This window comes from Rhynchophorus ferrugineus, unplaced genomic scaffold (assembly GCF_030347505.1).
Source record: "Rhynchophorus ferrugineus isolate W39M unplaced genomic scaffold, kcgeb_rfMv2 rfM6, whole genome shotgun sequence".
Taxonomy (NCBI): Eukaryota; Metazoa; Arthropoda; class Insecta; order Coleoptera; family Curculionidae; genus Rhynchophorus; species Rhynchophorus ferrugineus.
The window spans coordinates 8,139,867-8,158,708 of NW_027472585.1; the positions used below are offsets into that span (position 1 = coordinate 8,139,867).

Sequence of the window (18,842 nt, forward strand, 5' to 3'; positions counted from 1 at the left end):
TTTGTCCTTTGCTTCAAAATAGGCCTCAGTTTCGGCCATCACTTCTTCATTCGATGAAAATCTCTTCCCAGCGAGTATTCCTTTGAGATCTGAGAACAGGAAATAGTCGCTGGGGGCCAGATCTGGAGAATACGGTGGATGAGGAAGCAATTCGAAGCCCAATTCATGGATTCTTGCCATCGTTTACACTAACTTGTGACACGGTGTATAGTCTTGGTGAAGCAGCACTTTCTTTTTCTTCAAATGCGGTCGTTTTTCGGCGATTTCGTCCTTCAAACGGTCCTATAACGTTATGTAATAGTTACTGTTAATGATATTTCCTTTTTCAAGTCAATAGAAATTATTCCATGCGCATCCCAAAATACAGACGCCATAACCTTACCAGTCGACTGTAGCAAAATGTTATAATTCACAAACTAATGATCCGACAGCTGTTGAATTTATATCCGCATCTTTTAAGGGTTAGGGTTAAATAAAAAACATAAAGATTTAATTCTAGTAGCCACATCTATGTGTCAGGTCGGGTATTTTTCAATTGACCTGCTATCACAGATTCTATATAATTCAGTTGGAATACGTTAGCTAAATGTTCTGCGAATAATTCAGCTTTTTCATCATTCGTCGAACTTATTCATTTTGATAATTTTTAATAGGCGACACTAATAATTGGTCTTTTAAATATCCGAGTTGTTTTCCATAGGGAGTAGACTTGGTTCGCTTCTTGTCTTAATTCACTTGAATATATTTTCGAAGCAACTCTGTTTATATTCTTTGATCTTTTGATTTGTCTGGTTCCTAATTCTATTAAATATTATTTTGTCTACCGTATTTCTGTTTCTGTGCCATACTCTTCCAGTTTTTCGTATTTCTTTTATCAGTTCCTTAGTTTCAAGGAAGTATTTATCTCATATTCTGATTTCTCTCTTGATGTCGGGGTAACTTTTTTTGAAGTAGACCGAATTTATTTAATAATATTTCAGGTGTGTAGCTGAAGATCGTGTATACTTTTGAGTCTTACGTTTAAACTGATTTGTTCTTGCATTATAAGTCTAAACGTGTCCTAGTTAGTAAGATTAGGCTTCTTGTTTTTTTTCAGAATTGTCGCGCGTGTCGCGTCGAACAATGCTTAAGTGCGATCAGAGATTCGTACAAGCTCTCGATTTGTATTTATGTAATTTTATGAGATGCCGACAGGAAAATATCTTTAAAAGTCCAGTAAGTCTGGTACTTTATTAGTCGGTGGGCCAGTAAGTGGGTTCAGGTCCTGACTGATAGTTACAATTAGTAATATTTATTGTTGCGAGTGATTCGTTTCCTTTTCCAAGTGTTATTAATCGTGAACCCCAGCTGTGTATTTAACATTAAAGGTCCCTTCAATAATAAACCTTGGGCCTAATTTTAAAAATAAATCTGTATTGTGGTATTACTTTGTATCTTGGTGGACAGTATATACATCCTTTTTTTATTTCAGAGGCGTTCTTTCCAATGCTAACTATCGTTGCTTTATCACCATACTGTCCAGTATGCATCATAATCCCGTATTTTAATGTAAGTTTTTTTTTAGAATAATGGGTCTCTGGTATGAAATCTATACTTATGTTATTTGTTCTCAGAAATAGTTCTAATCCCCGGGCTCTCTGTTTGGTAAATTCTATCCTGTTTGGTAACTAACTGAAATTGTGTAGCATTTCAGTCTAGTGAGTGGATGATTTATACTTTTGCCGCTGGTACTAATTTTTGTAATTCGATACTCTAGTTCATAATTATATTAATTTTTTGTGAATTCAGTAGGCTAGATTACTATTTTTGAAAAACTACTTTATGACAATAGGCTAGATGGCTTTAATTTAAAAATACTTATCCAATGTTCCTCAAAGCGCGATCAACAGGTAATAATACAGTATAGCATTAAGTATTTGAGGAGATCTGCAGAAGAATAACAGCACGTGAAGCCCAAGAGGTTTAACATTATCAATCTCAGCAACAGATTCATGTAGATTTGTTATTCTGAGCTCTTTCATTAAAAAAAGAAACAGTTTAGAAGATTACAGGCAACACAGTGTCTTATTGTTTTGAAACAGATTCAGGATGTACGGCCACTAAAAGCGGACTGAATTAGCTCAGTTGTGAATTATTGGAATTTGAGAAGACTTAAGCTTAGAAAACCATATCAAGGTCTGAAGACCATGAACATTTGGGTAGAAACGTTGAACTTCAGAAGATCATCAAAAGGAAATGAATGAAGTGATGGCAGATGTCTATATTACTGGTTTAAATTTATTTAATCAAATAGTTAACTCTTTGGAATTTCCATTTTTTTTAAATCCGTCATATATCGAGGTTATATTGGTTACTCATATATGATAATTTACTTGAATCGTAGATTTGTCTTAGTGATTTGATACCAGTGGTTGAATAACAAACGACAAACAGATGCCACTACAGGCTGCAAACACTAATCCTATTTGGAATTTCATTCCCAAAACTTATTGCTATAGTGAATATATTTTCAGCAATTTTATTTATTATACCATTGTTAGTAATCATTTCTGACTCACCTACAATTTATTTTTACATTAACTTAATATTAGGCAATTTTTAGCATGTATTCTGATCTTTTTTTCTCTATTTCTGGTAACATGGTGATACCGTGCCCAAAAATATATGTTATTTTGGCAGCGATCCAATCGTTTTTCTTTTTTTGCATTTCTTCGGCATTTTGACACAGTGTGACAGTTGAGCCATACTGCGTCGATCTGAACAACTGGTAATCACAACTCCGATAAGCACGCCGGGTGTAGCAGAATTGCAATAGTGTATCCTTCAGAATATTTGCAATGTATGATCGAGTACTTTTATGCAAGTTTTGCTTTTGATGACATTGCATCGCTAAATATTAAAGAGATCGCTCAAATTGTTTAATGTTTGATAGCCATGAATATTCTGTTTCGATATGGGAGTATCTGGGAGTATTGCAATCGTTTTTCATCATAAATCACAATAAGTCACAAAAAACTCTTTAATTTATTGCCCTTCAAATAATAAAACTACGATGTTGAAACAGCTTGAAAGTAAATTTTTAGTAATTCGTTTACCAATTAGCCATTGTCTCTCATTTCGGATCTTTCCCATCAAATGAAAACAACAGGAAACAATTGACTAATAGTATTCTCTCGGAAGTTTTTGAGAATTTGTGCTAGGCTTTTGTTCAATAAAGCTTGCAATGTATTGTCTTCGACCTTTCTTGGTCCTTCAGGTAGTTTTTTCAACATTGGCAACAAAATCACCGTCTCTGAAACATTGAATTTAAAATAGACAATTGAGATAGGCGTTTAAGCCCATCAAGCAAATTTATTCAGAGTTCATATAAGTAATGAATGCCAAAAATATCATTTTGAGCATTACATTAAGTGCCATTATATAAACAAATAAACAAAGCCATTGAATTTACAGTTGTATCAGCTGTGCATATTCACTAATATTTTTACGATTCTCTAATATACACAGAGGTAAAGGATGGATAAGGAAGGGTACAAATAAAAAAATAATTTTGTTAAGCAAAATTTATTTATTTGCATTTACTATCTATAAAACTGATAATGAATAATAATAGTATAATTACTGTCATATAAGTACAAAATAACAAGTATTAGGGCTAAATAATGATTAATAGTGCATGCTACAAGTGTGAGCAGCAACTTTTTGATGTCGCTAAGGTTATAGAGAATTGCCCTGTTATAAAATCTTCAACATATTCTCATGTCGCAGTTCCTAAGACGAGTAAGAAGTGGCTGTGTCGGCAGTTCCTGTTATTTTGTAACAGTGTTTTTTTAAATATATTTCTATATATTTTTTAAATTCATTTTTGGTTAACAGCGAGGTCAGTCGGCAGGTACAGAATTGGGAATCTCTCAATATATATGTATTTTCGGGTCTATGAAGGAAATTAAAAGTGGATGTGAACTTGTGTGAAGAGAAAAAAAAAACAAAAAAAAATCGTCTTATTCAAATTTATCACATTTGGTTTGCGTATGGTTTTTTTTGTAGTTTTTCGTTTTTTTCTACATTTTTTTTTTCATAGGTTTTGCAGGTTTTTTTCTTAAATCGTTTACATCAATTATCGCTTTTATTTAGTTAATATTTTATCAAAAGTATAAAATACTGTATAATAATTATGAACACAACAATTCTCTCTTATCTCACGACGCTTTTAATGGTAATATAAGTATAATATAAATGTACATATATATGTATATTATACTTACATGATTAGGGGCGATAGCCACTCGGAAGACATAAGAATAAAAGTTGCATATGCTATCGCCCCGCATCATCTACTACTCTAGGTCAATAAAAAATAAGAACACTACATATCATTAACAAAAAAAAATCTGAAATTCAAATAAAACGGCCAATTGTCACCAGGGAAGATTTCGAGACCTTTGAAGAGAGAACATCGGTCGGGCGGGGGGAGAGCCGGGATCAACGATTCCCGTTCCACTCACTCGTTCACGTCCGATAATCTTCGGAGCTTCCTCCGGTAACAAATGTCTCTACAAATTGAGCAACAAGGGTTAGAGTCGTCACCTCCGTAAAAAAATCATGTCCGTGGTACTTTTATGTAACGGTAAAGAAAACTTAAAGGTGAACCGACCCTAGACAGGGTAGGGGTATACAAAAACACGTCCCCATTTCTCTAAATAACTAAATATCGCTTAAGTCACAAATGACTCACAAAAATTATATCGTTTATTTGTTTTACACTTATTTACAGATACAACATTCATGAAGAAATCAAATAAAAGGCTCGTGATTAACTTCATAAACTTATTTACAATCATTAAATCGATAAAGCGCGTTAATTATTTAATAAAATATATCCCTAATAAAAATTATAATATATTTTAAGGCGTCCGCATGAACGAACGCCTTCTGATCATGATGAAGAAAAATAATGAAATCGATGCCGTTTCCATTTGCAACATATTAAGACTATTTACAATTCTTCTAACACGCGTACAACTGCCAAAATTTGAACGAACACCACTTAACCGAATACCAAAAAAGTGTCATTCTAAAAGAAATGTTGCAATTCCAGCGGCTTATTTTACGGAAGAAATGTACATACATACTTATGATGAGTAATGATTAGATTCTATTGTCTGTGGTCGTTCCTGAACGTAAATGATTTAAAAAAAAAAGATGATAACGATACTAAAATGCATGGTGGATTTGTTGGTATCTAGTAATGAAATGAAACAGAGAAGACACGAGGAGGGAAGAGGTTAATGTATATGGTGATATCACAATCGTATGCCACTTCATCACAAAAAATAAACGACAAACAATAATAAGATAATTAAAATAAAAACATTCTATATAAAAATTCTAAGAACCTAAAAAATAACAAGATGTATAACAGAAAAGAAAAAATAGTATTCTGTTTCCCCCTTTTAATATAATTTTATATTATTGAAAAAATCACAGTTAATATCGCTGTTAAAAAAAAAGAAATTAAATGAAAAACTCATATTAGTGTGATTGGTACCGCTCCGAAACTTTATAAGAAACCGCGCAATGATTTAACGCCTAGCGGCTAAATTCCTACGCAGCTGTGAGACCCTCTGTCTGAGCCAGACCTGTCGTTTGCGTAACTCGTCCAGTTGTTTGGTGTAGTTGGTGTTGGTCTTGGTCAAGCCGTAGCAGTATTCCGCGGCTTGCAGCAAAATGTTTACCTTGGCTATCTTCTTAGTCCCGGACACCTCCGGTACGACCGCTTTCAAGTTGTCGAAGGCGATCCGCAGGTCCACCCGCCTCTGTCTTTCCATGTCATTGTGTAGATGCCGCTTGTCGGTGTGCTCTCTCACAGACCCGTCGCCGTTGAATCGCCGCCGTTTGTAACCCAAATTGGTGCGGGAGGCGCGACCCTTCTTGGAACCGCGCCCGGAGCGCGAAGAACTCGTCGAGGCCGAGGAACTGGCCGACGAGTTCGTTCGGGATATAGGTCCCATCGTTTTGAGTCCGGTGCCGCCATCGTGCTTCCTGGATATGGCCGTGGCCACGTGCCGCTGCCACTGGTGACGATCGGAGTTGGAAGGGTAGTTGGGCAACGACAATGTCATGCGGGTTGCAGTCGAGCCGAATTTGTCGTTCACCGATACAACGTCGATCTCCTCCTCTTCTTCTGAAACAAACGAGAAAAGAAAACATTAAAATCGTACCAAGTAAATAACGCAGATTTCATATTATCAGGAAAGATCACAAAAAAAATTATCAGGCCTATGAAACAATTTTAAATAATTGTCAACGGGTGTTGTTACTCTGTATTATATGTGATGACCCAAAGAGATCCGCAAGAGTAGGGCTACAAATACACCTACGATGGATTTAAAGGTTGGTAACGCTAAAGAACTGGTACCATGTGATCCCGGATATAAAAGATCAGCATGATGACGTCTCTTTCTTCTTTCTTCTGTATTACCTAATATCCTTTTACCTATGATCCAACTTCATGTTGAAGCATCACTGGTAGGCTTCACTTATCAATGCGTAATTACGTGCAAGTGTGAAGAAATTTTTTCAAATATACAAGTCTCACTTTGTTACTTGAATCTCCAGAAAAAGGCGACTGAAGATCACTGAATACTGTTGAAATGACGCTTTTGGCAGTCCATCGATTTGGACACGTGAATAATGGTTTCGGCGTTTTAAATCTAGTGATTTCAGCATCGAAAATAAAGAGGGTCCTGGACAGGCAAAAAAAAATTTAAGGACGATGATTTGAAGACATTACTCGATAATGATCGACGTAAATACAGAATTGTTGGAAGTAACACAAGAAACCATTTCCAATCCCTTGAAGAACATTAACGGTAAAACGTAATATTCATGGCGCCAAGCTAACGCTCTGTATTTGGTGGGATCAACCGAATGAAACCATCAATGGGGATCGTTACCCTGCTACAAACGCCGTGTTGACTGTATTGATGTGCGAAAAACAGTCGAAATACGAGCAAAGAGCAATGCTATTCTTTGGCATGACAACGCTCAATCACATATTGTAAAACTAGTGAACACATACATGGAAACATTAAAATAAAAAGAACTACCCCACCCACAGTATTCTCCATACCTTGCTCTTTCTGACTACGACTTGTTCCGACATATAAGTCATGATCTGTCTGAGCAGTGCCTTTATTTCTCACGAATATATTAAAAATGGATCGATTAGTGGATAGGCTGAAAAGATACATCGTTCTTTCGAGATGGAATTGACTGAAAGACGGGAAAAGGCAGCTGCTGTCGATGGACAATACTTTGAATAAAATACATCGTACCGATTCTTCACGATAAAGTTTCAAAATTAAAAAAAATCTTTAAAATGTACTCATGGGCCTAATACTTTAAATGATAAATGATAATTATGTTAATAATTAAAAATGTTGATTATTCGCGAATCGTTTGTGCTACCACTGGAACGAGAGGGAATTTTAATGAATTTTCCAAATGCTAAAATCGTCTCGGTATGTCAGAAACGTCTCCGATTAATGCCTCAATATAATAAAACGTCCAATGATTCAGGATCCATTTCGTGGAATCCTGACGTAATCGTGCATATTACCAGTCGTGAAATTGCCGTGAATCATAAGCAAGTCGGCGACAACGAACGGAATGGGCCCAATTAAACGCATTTTTTAAGGAATTGAGGCTTTTATTTTTAGACGGGCCGCTCAATTGAATGAAACACCATCTCCTTGTCCGGAGAGAACTCTAATTACGGGTTATTTTCCCGCCTTTTTCTCGTTTGGTTGCAATCTATCAATTTTTTGTCATTATTTATGTTATCCCAGATATTTTTCATTTTGGATCATCGAAATGGATCCACTTTTCGTCACCAGAAACAATGCATGCTTACGATGCAAGAAACCTTTCCTATTTTGCTATTGAAGCGTTTCAATGTCTTTTGGCTCCAGTTGATACGGCACAAAATATACAAGCTTTAGGAGGGTTGCTACGTTCCTCAAGTTATTGGGAGTGGTTTCCTGTGTTTCAATTCAACAATTCTGAGTAATGCCTTTACCAATCATCAAAACCACCACTTTTAGTAAAATGTCGAAATCGGTATTGACATGTTGAAATCGATGGAACATAGTTGCCATAAGCTTCACATAACATTTGATCTTCAGCTACTACCTCATACCAGCTGGCCCTAATAGCATTATATACTAATAGTATAGTTAATTAGGTGGATTGGGCCTCCAGGGGATGCCTCCACATAAAAAACACGCCTAGAACTCTACCTCATGGGTGGGGAGGAAAGGAGTTAAATGTAAATATAATAAAATTATAACCTATAAATTACTGTGGCTGTATAATTAAATGTAGTTTAAATTACTCTAATTAAAATATTATTTTAATTAGACTAGAATTTTGTTATATGTCAAAGACAAAATAAACTAAAACTCAGAGTTGATGCGGTAATAATGCAACGTTTTGACGTCATAAACTGAGATGACGTAGATTCACAGATACTGTGGATAGACTGTATTTTAAATACTGAACACGAATAAATTGACTTTCATATCTTCGTAGAGACGCAACGTAACCATTCGAATGGATGATTGGTTTTGGTAATGACGTGTTAACGTTTTTTTTTAAAACTGTTTCTTGATCCGAGTTCCCAGGACGCTAACGAAGAAAATTAAAGCGTGACTGATAACGCTGACACTTTCCACGTCCATTGAGGAGGCCGAAAAGCAAGCGGGTCGACGATAATTGGCCGATTAGTGGTTATATTAACGTATGGACGGCGAACAAGGGCTTTAACCTCGTCGGTGGAATGCCGAGCCATCAGTCGATCCTCTTGCCTTTCACATTCCATCGCGAGTCGACCCCGTAACGGGTCCACCATGGCGGCGCAACGAAAGGGGCAGAGAGAGGAGGCATTTCAGATGGCGGTGGCTGCTTCTCTTTCTCCTCCTTTTGCACATCGTCGTCGTCGTTTCTTTTTTTATTCCTTCGTCGCCTCGAGCCCAACAATTCGAACTCCGCCAATTACCTGAAGGTGAAACACAAAAAATCGCGATTTTTTTTTCGGACGCTTATTCGATAGAAATCGTCAAAACGATCACAAAATTGAGTCATATCATGAAACATTTATACGCGTCGATATATTATCGGGATCTGCTCCAGATATGTCTTCGGTAACCATTTATTTTACAGTTGATCTTTACAAAAGACGAAATCACATGTCGAACATTTTTCGTGATTAAATTTTAATGACATTCTATTAAATTCGATTTTTATTATTTCAATCAAATGGCTTAATTGTTTAAGGAGCAAAACTTTACCCTGATGCGTTGAAAAGCTCGTTCAATAATCATCCATACAGTTCATTACAATAGAAGCATGTTTTGATACCGTGATAGAAATTTTGAACTCATTTTTAGGGAGTTTTCTAGGATCTATTTTTTTCCATCTTTTTGACATCTATTGGATCCATTGAAATCTTTTAAGTAGATGAAACGAAAGTATTCTTCAGTCACTGTTCCGAGTATGTGATATCAATAATAGCAAATCACCAGGTGGGGAATGGTGAATACAACAGGACGGGTAACGCTTCGTATTTAGTTACTTTTGTATAGATTTGCCCAGAGTTGTTATCACTTTGTTGCATTTTGATCTTCACTTATTAATGATTTTATAACTTTATTCCAAAAACCATGTTTTGTTCCCATCCTACTGACAACTATTGAATTAAGTGGTTTTTAGCATTTTACGTATAAAAATGGAAGTTTTGTCCAGCCACTGCTCTGAGTATATGGTATCGATCATAATAAATGGCGAAATCATCGGGGATAATGTCTAGTGAATGCAACAGGACGTGTAAGGCTTCGAATTTAACTGCTTTCGTATAGATTTGTGAAGAGATTACAATTTGAATGCATAGAAAATTGCTTTTTTGCATTTTAATAACTTAATTCCGAACGCTCAGACCCATACACGCATATTTCGATACCATAATAACGATTGTGAATTATTTTTTAAGGAATTTTCAAGTATGTATATGTTCCTAACTTTTTGACATCCCACACGACAGTTTTCAGTATCTTAAAGCTCTTCGTTTATGTGCAGATATTGCAATATGATGCAAAATCAATTTATGGCATTTTGATTTTGTCTGCATCCAATAATAAGAATCTCTAAGATGCTTGGGCAAAGTGACAAATTGTTTTTGTAGATTGACCATAATCTTGTCTATCGAAATTACTACTTCTAAAAGACTGAAATAAACACTGTAAATAGGTATTAATGGTGTTTGTGTGGACAGTATTGGATGACTACAACGATTTAGGCGTTCTATAGCAATCTTGTTGGTGATATATTTTCGAGTCACGCCTAATATAACCGAAGTTTTACTTGACATCTTTTTTGTATTCTCCAAGAATTTCGAAATGCGAAACCTGAGATAAAAATCACGGGTTCTTTCACTCGGAGATAATTCGTCACCGGGTGTCAGTAAGGTGAACGTGCAACAGTCCCACACACAGGAAGTCTTCGGCTTTCACCACGCACAGGTACCCGAACACCGAGCCACACAACAATAACCTTTTTATGTTGTCCTTTCGAGACCGATCATCCTCTTCTGCGAAATTTACTTCGTGAAGACCATGCTAATGCATCCCGTGTTCGTGAGCACCTGGCCCCGAAGCCCGAACAAAGAATTCGTACGGAAAACAAAATAGAAGCGGTTTGTTTGTTTCGCGAGTTAGCGCAAGGGATAAGGTGAAAGTTGGGTAGGGTTAGGGACGACCCGCACGGCATTCCGAATTTGAAAATTAAAAAGATTGATTCTAAAATAGAATTGCGATGACTTTGTACGTTTCTAGAGACCTTGATCGAATTGTCGAGACCAGTTCTTTTGTGATGGGCGATGATTTCGATTTGATAAGATCGTATCATAAAAAATCGGTTCGCGTTACGTTCCTTGCTTCTACGTCGGTTCTTGTCGGCGGTTTATTGAACTCTCTATGCGCCAGATTTTGTAAAAACCCATCGCGTCTCAGTGAAAGGTCAATAGATTTCGGTTTTTGGCAGATGTCCGCTAATTTTTTTCGCGTTTAACGAACTTTAACAAATCGGAAGCGTAAAAATATTTTTAAAACAGCTGTCTAAACGTTCTAGTTGTAAAAAACAAATTTTTTAGAATAAATTTCGGCTTTCAAACGTAGGATTTATACAGTACAGTATCCTAGAACGAATCAAAGAATAGTACCACCATTTTTAGTGAAAACAGATTAAAAATCCATTCCTTTTCATTAAATATCACGCAGATATGAGTACCCCCGTTCTAGAGATTATTTGGGGCTATTTCACGAGAAATTAGCCATATTCACCGCCGGCATTCATAACGTACAGGTACTCGGTCTGAAGAAGGAAATTCTGCGACCTTTCTTGGAACCGTCGCTGAAAGAGATGCCGCCCGAAGATACTATATTAAGGAGAACGCTGATGTGAAAGCTGAGATGCTGTCATTATGTTTAAAAAGGTTCTTTTCGTCATTGAATCTATTTGTGTTAGAGCTTCTTTCGGATTTGTAAAATTAGAAAAATTGGGAAAGAATTTTGTGAAACGCTTTTTATCCAAGGTAAAAAAAATTAGCCTGTGACGTCTATAAAAATACTCTACTACTAATTAGTGGCGTGATATTTCTGGACGAAATTCTATGGAAGATGGTCATTAGGAACACCGGCAAACATTGTCTATTTCGAATACAGTAAAACTTTTTTTTTGGAATGTCGGCCACAGTAGATTTTTTTGGTATCTACTATTAGTTATTTCTAGTATTTTTGAGTTGTTACCCTATCTCTTCTACCAATCTTGTAGTAATTTTGCAATAAATTGACATAAAGTGCATTTGTGACGATTTGTCCACGTTTACAAAACTTCCACAAATGTAATAAAAAAACTTTGAATCAACTTTGTAATGTTGTTTTTTTGCAGTTTAACACATTCCGAAGCAAAAACACAGCGCAATAACCAAAGTTGCAAATAATGTTTAATGAAACATCATCAGTGACAGTCGTTATAAAAGCTCGAAAACTAGAAACAATCTTGACACACGGATTGAAAATTTGAGTTCAGGACATCAAATAAAGTTAAGAACCGTTCTCATCTGCTCTGGTCCTAAAGTTAACCCGAATTTGTAAACTTGTGAAATATAATATACCCAAAAGATCGCAAATTAGAGTGAATTGCCATTTTTTGCCAATACCAGGGTTACAAGGATCCACTAATGACATTAACAGCGTATAAAAGTCGATATAATCAGAGTTGAGGTCTCTGTTGTCAAACTAACGAGAGGACTAAAAGAAGTAAAGTTAAAGAATATGATTATTGTGAAGACCCAATCATAAATTTAATAATCTCTAACATTAGTTAAAACTTCCTAGGAAGTTTCAAAGAATAAGTTTGCAAAAACATATACTTTACTGTGGATTAGGTCAATTTGCTTAATTAGCTTTAAACATCGGCGAAACTGGAAATCCAATAAACGTTTTAAGTCCGACCTTCGACAGCGACACGTATTTAAACGAATGAGTCAAAGCCGGTGAAACGGTATCTCTCCCGAACTACAACTCCCACATTCCAGTCCAGACGGTCTGTAAATAAAATAACGCCCCTCGAAGCGTTATCGCGCGCTTTCTATTTCGACCGGTGATAACCGACTCGTAATTTGCAACACAAATCTCATTGTCCTTCGTGCAGACGGTCCTTGGCCTAGCCACTTTTCGAGCGGGCCTGGACTTTTTCAGCGTCTGAACGAGCGAAGGTCACGAGACGTTTTACCTCCTCCTCCCTCCACTGCTCCCGCGGGAGATCATCGGCACAAACCATCCCCGGCACCTCCCCGCGACCCCTTCGACCAGGGGTGGGGCTCTACGTCAGCACCGGGAGTCGGTCTCTCGTGGAATGAGCCGCAGGTGGCACATAATGATGGAGGGGATATTTTTGGTCGAGTTACGGGATGATTTTTTGTTGACGACTGTTGCGTTCCTATGCTACGGGTGTTTTTTGGTGGAAGATCTTTTATGTTCGATGGCTTAACATATTACGCAAGTTTTTTTTTATAGTTATATATAACTTGGTAGCAAAAGCTTGAACAACGCAAATATAATAGAAGTTTTCCAGAACAAAGGCCTAAGAAGAATAGTAAATCCGTCCAGATGCTTTAGCGCTGATTATTTGCACCGAAACATTGAGATATCGAGTGGCAATCAAGAAATCAAGATCACTCACTACATATACATATACACATAAATACATAAACATAAACACACACACATATATATATATATATATATATATATATATATATATATATATATATATATATATATATATATATATATATATATATATATATGTTACTAGTCGTTACTGACTAACCTATATTTTGTCTTTACACTAAGTTAAATCTAGGTATATATATATATATATATATATATATATATATATATATATATATATATATATATATATATATATATATATATATATATATATATATATATATAAAGACAAAATATAGGTTAGTTAGTAACGGCTAGTAACAATGTAATAAAAAATTTAAAAAATTGTTGATGTAAGATGAGAGTTTTCAGATCTTGTTTTATTAGCGATAATCATCTCCAGCTAAGCCAATTTATCCTTTCGTTTGTCGTCCAAAAGAAAGTTTATAGTTAGTGATACGAAGTTATGTAATCTATGAAGTATTTATCTCTTTGAGGGATGTTCCTTAACCAAACTTCGTGGAAAAATTGCCCAATAAAACGCGACAGAAATACCGAAAGTTCCTGTCGTTATCCGATCAATCATATTACAGTTTCAAACTCGAATATAAATATTCCGTTTTCCCGACAATAGCGGCCGAAAAACCGACCCCGGGGGCCCCAAATTTTTTCCCCGAAAATTAACAAAAGCACAACTACCACGAATGGGATCTCCCGCCAAATTGATAATAACACGAGTAGACGAGCTTGACTAAGGGCGAGGGCGGAGGGTGGTGGTGATTCGATGGCGGCTCGTTGTCGGCATCCCCTTTCATCCGTGAACCGACGATTTTCCCGCCGAGCCAAGGACGCGACGCGATCGATTTTCAAGATGGCGCCAGTCGTGTCTGCGACCTTCGGAAGTCCGCCAAATCCGCCGAGAGCTAAATGGGGCGGTTGCGACGTTGTCACGACTTGCATACGGAAAAAAATCCACGAAATAATCTCATCTGCGATAACACCCACGAAATTATTATCTTATCTCGATGAATAGCGTGGGTGGGAGTATTGGGCGGCGATGACGCGTTTTGTTTAAAGAGGCAGTGACGAGAGCGCTAATAGATTTAGTTTAACGCAACATGGCGTTGGGAGGCTCGACTCGAGCGCAAAGTCTAAACATAGAACTGATGATACACGGGATTCATGTTACTTTGCGGGCTTCTCGCTTTCTAGTTTCGCACGCACTAAACAGAACTAAGTCTGTTCGGAACTCAGTTGTATGAAAATTGAAACAGTCCACAGTCTAGATCAAGGGAGAGTCAGCTCTACTTTTTATCTTGAAAATGTATCATGACTAGTCGATCTAAGGGGGAAGAAAATGAAATGCATAGTATGTTTATACATTTTGTTTCGGCGTAAGATGCATAACAGCCAAGTATGGGTAGATAAATAAAATATATGTCATTTATTAAGTTTTCGAGATATAGGCTCATGAAGAAAATAAATTTATAGACTCAACTTTTAATAGCAGAATTTCCTATATGCGGTACCTTTAAAAAGATATATTATTACTAACTTAAAATGAAATTTATTCTTTTACCAATTGTATATGAAAATTTTTTAAAAATTATGAAAATGCACAATATGGCTCAGACTTTGTTTTCAATATTTCACTTATGAATCCTATATGAAAGAATAATATCATTTACTACCGGAATTTGGTCAGAAGCTTTTAGTCCGGGGTGAATACAAAGGCAACCAAAAGCGGTAGTAGTTCATTTTCTTAGCCGCAGACTATTGGAATTGGAAGTACCATAGAAATTTAGGTTAGAAAACCAACCACCCCAACAGGATAACGACCAAGTACGCCCCTGTAGCCGCTTCTTCAGAAGGGAGAAATTATATCATGCAACCGTTGCAGTCCTGGCTATTGCGGCCATGTGCAAGAGCCATCTGTTTAAAGACTGACTGAATGATGACCTACTGAGATGGGTTTGGTCTGTTATCAAATAGGTAAAAACCCTCAGTTTCGCTTTGTATCCCCGTTCAACAAGTGGCCTTTTCATAAAGTTTTTCAAGTCAATTAATTAATAATTAATAGTTTGGGCTATAAAGGGCTTTAAATTAACTGTTTTTTTTATAAACGACTAATAACAATGTAATGAAAATATATTTTAGATCTTTGATATTGATATTAATATAGGGATACTGTATATTGGACTTGGAAGCAGCCTTAAATCATCTGAACAGCAAGTAAATTTGTCAGACTTTGAAATACTCTAATGAGAAAAATTTCAGTCGTTTAAAATTGTTTCGGTAACGTTTATTATAATTGTTTAAATATTGTCTGAATGAATAAGGCGTATTCAATCCAATTTGCAATCACAGACAGTCTGTCTGTTATTAATACACTCGTACAATGTGGAATAATCATCAAGAACGATCAATGAACATCATCAATCAACAACGAACATAAAAAACCTGCCGTATCCACATTCCCGCGCTATCCCGTCTGGCCGGCAAAGTTCACTGGATACCCGTCGAGGGGGAAAGACCGAACGATCCGTGCACGGGCACCAGGAGGGGCGGGGGAGAAGGGTTAATTCGCCAGGGACCTGCCGGACGACCTTGACACGGCGCTCAAAAAGTGCGTGTACGTGCGCGCATGTTGCCGGATATGGTGGATGTCAATGTCCGGCCCGCTTTGAGCGTTTTTTTGCCTCTCTCGCCGAGACGATTCGCGGAATAGTCCACACGGGGCCAGAAAAAATAGCAGCGCGCCCATCCCGCCGACGTGGGAGGATAGAATTCACGAAACTAGGTTAGAGCATCTAAATTTAGTCGGGCTAAGAGCGAACGGAGACGCGTGACTCGGTCTACCTGTCTTATTTTCGGTGGAAATCAAGAAGGCCACCACAATATAAACATCGCTACTCGTCGGTATCATTATTTCCGACGTAAAAGTTATTAGAGCCACTTTGAATCAAATAAAATTGCTATATATATGTTCGTATATTGCTCGCCGACGTAATTATTTGCTATAATATTCTTCAAAGTGATGATCGAGTTACTCAAATTCACCAGAAGAATCTATATAACACCAATCGAATTTGGTAATGTCTCTCTGGAATCCCTGGAGTTTCGTATTTAAAATAACATCAAAGTTTAAAAAGGACGATTTTTTTTCATTGCATCTTACATGTGATATGCTTAGCACGATCTTAATTAACAAATTAATTTATTACTACTGTTCAGTTGTACTTACATTAATAGGCAAGCAAGGCGAGTACGGGATTAATATTTCAATACGTATTTTCAAAATTAAGAGAAAACTAAACTACCTAAGCTAAAGTTAAGAATACACTTAGAAATTCGTGTGGTTTCTTCTGCGCGTTGCCCAGTAGCCGTATCGTACTGTGTTTGAGAAACCTTATTTCATGTTTTAAGGTGAAATCTTGGATCACTTCGTGTATATTTTTGATTTCGAGGTCATCGTGTAGCTCTTCGTTGGTTACGTATGGATAAGCATTGGTAATAATCGTTGATTTTGTTTTGAACAAAAAAAACCTCTTTCGTAAACATATGATTCCAGCAGTCAACAGTAATTCCGCGGTAGCAATTTGCTCCTTTTGTAGATAAATCACCAATGTTGTCCCCGATCAAAGCTTGTTAGACGTCGAGGAATATTGCAGGGCAGTATTTCTTTTCATCGAATGTCAAGAAAGGACGAATGAAATGAACGAATTACCATTAGTCGCTTGTTTCATTATCCATTTATAAAATATATAAAAAAGCAAAACAATGATTTAAATTATGATACACAAATCGCAAATTGCAGCTGTCAAGATAAGATTAAAATTACAAATACCGTTTTAAGATTAAATTTAAATTTACTTTTATGTTTTGATAACTTTTTTTGTTTTGAATAAAACCAGTTCATTCTCTCAGAAATCAGTCAGAAAGGCGTTTTTTTCGGGATACAATAGAAATATAATAATAGTCGGTCTTTCCTAAATTAGTCACTATGGTCACTATTAAATATGTCACACACAAATGGACCTGCCACATGAAAAAATTACAGTCAAAGAAATTAAACAAACAATAATGAGAGATACAATTTGTAAAAAAGCCCCCGGATATTAATTAATAACTGTGAGAATATTACAAAAAACTCTGAGAAGGGTGTACAATTATAGAATATATGCGAATAATGAAAATTTATATGATAGAGAAAAGGAATAAAAATACGATTCGTCAGCCCCCAAGGCCTTTTCGGAGTTATCTCGCACAAAGAACAGAAGAATGTGCGAAGCTCTGCGGCGTACAATAACAGCGTACTAGTTAAGAAACAGTCTCTCAGACAGGAAATTATTTAAAGTACTTAAACCGTACTTTTAACACAGTATATAAATTTAATAATAGATAACTAAATTAAGAAAGTGCAATTAGAAGTTATCGGAATCAAATTCATTATGTACGCTCTCCGTAACTATATTCTACTCACAACTGTTCGTTATTGAATAGACTTCCATCATTTACTTGTAAATTGTAGCCGAACAATCATTACTGATTCTACCAGGTCTTAACCTGGCGTTTGTTAAATATGCAACAGACTATAAAATGAGTTTTTTTCACGCAAGTTTAAGTCTTTTGTGAGACACGTTTGTCCTCCGTCAAAATGGAGCGCGATATTTTAAAATGTATGCCGCGTGTGTGGTAAACTAAAACAATTACCATTAGAAATAAGGCAATAATGAAAACGTATGGTGATATTTGCGTACAGTTTAGCGGCTACGCCGGTAGTTTTTATTTCAGTCGATTTCGGAACGGTCTGCCGATATCAGGAACGAAGCACACACATGCCAAGGTCACACGCATATTACATGAGCGTAATTCGGCGATCACACGCACCACAAGGCCAAAACCATCCTCGTGTCTTTAACCTTTCCGCCGTCATACTCATAATTCATGTAAATTTTTATCTTACTTAATAGGGCGCCGTTCGCAATAAATGACCCCTTATATTCATTTCCTTAAAAACTATTGTTTTTGGAAGCATTCTTGAATAATTCATCGTTTCACTTGAACCGAAAGCCTTTTTGAATTATTTCAAACTTACGAAAACAAACATCGTGTCATAATAACCAGCACTTATCAAGACAAAGTCCAGCTTCCATTTTTTTTTCCTTTGGTTTGTTCGATTTTGTATGGTTTTCCTCCCATGATTCATTTGTTGCGTCATCTCACAAAATAGTAAATTTAAATTTATTGTCGTAAGGAACATACACATACAATTTAAATTTTTTCCTATTATTAAGGGGGTATACCAATATATACCTCGATTTATTTTTCGTATTTTCGAAGCTCAACCCTTTAAATTATTGTCGGAGATATAGCTGATTTAGTTAATATATAGTGCTGTATAGTTTTACTGTTGACAGGATATCACATAAACTGTTTCGAAAAAAGTGATTTCGAGAAAAATGTGTTTAAAGTTTAATTTCTAGATGCCGCGTCACCAAAACAGCTAGACCTTCGAAAATAATTTAAATTTTGAATCAATATATTAAT

At 36.3% G+C, this 18,842-nt stretch overlaps 1 protein-coding gene across 2 annotated transcripts in view; it reads right to left on the reverse strand.

Moving 5' to 3' along the window:
- Positions 1 to 3,548: 3,548 nt before the first annotated feature.
- The window catches only part of LOC143198617 (uncharacterized), a 67,449-nt gene continuing 52,155 nt past the window's right edge, over positions 3,549 to 18,842 (reverse strand). Inside the window, exon 3 of one of the 2 annotated variants that reach the window (XM_076407954.1) lies at positions 3,549 to 6,184. In XM_076407954.1, coding sequence (XP_076264069.1) covers positions 5,583 to 6,184 — 602 coding nt within the window. In that variant the 3' untranslated portion in view covers positions 3,549 to 5,582. The remainder of the gene's footprint in view (positions 6,185 to 18,842) is intronic. The other variant, XM_076407955.1, reaches the window with a different exon arrangement.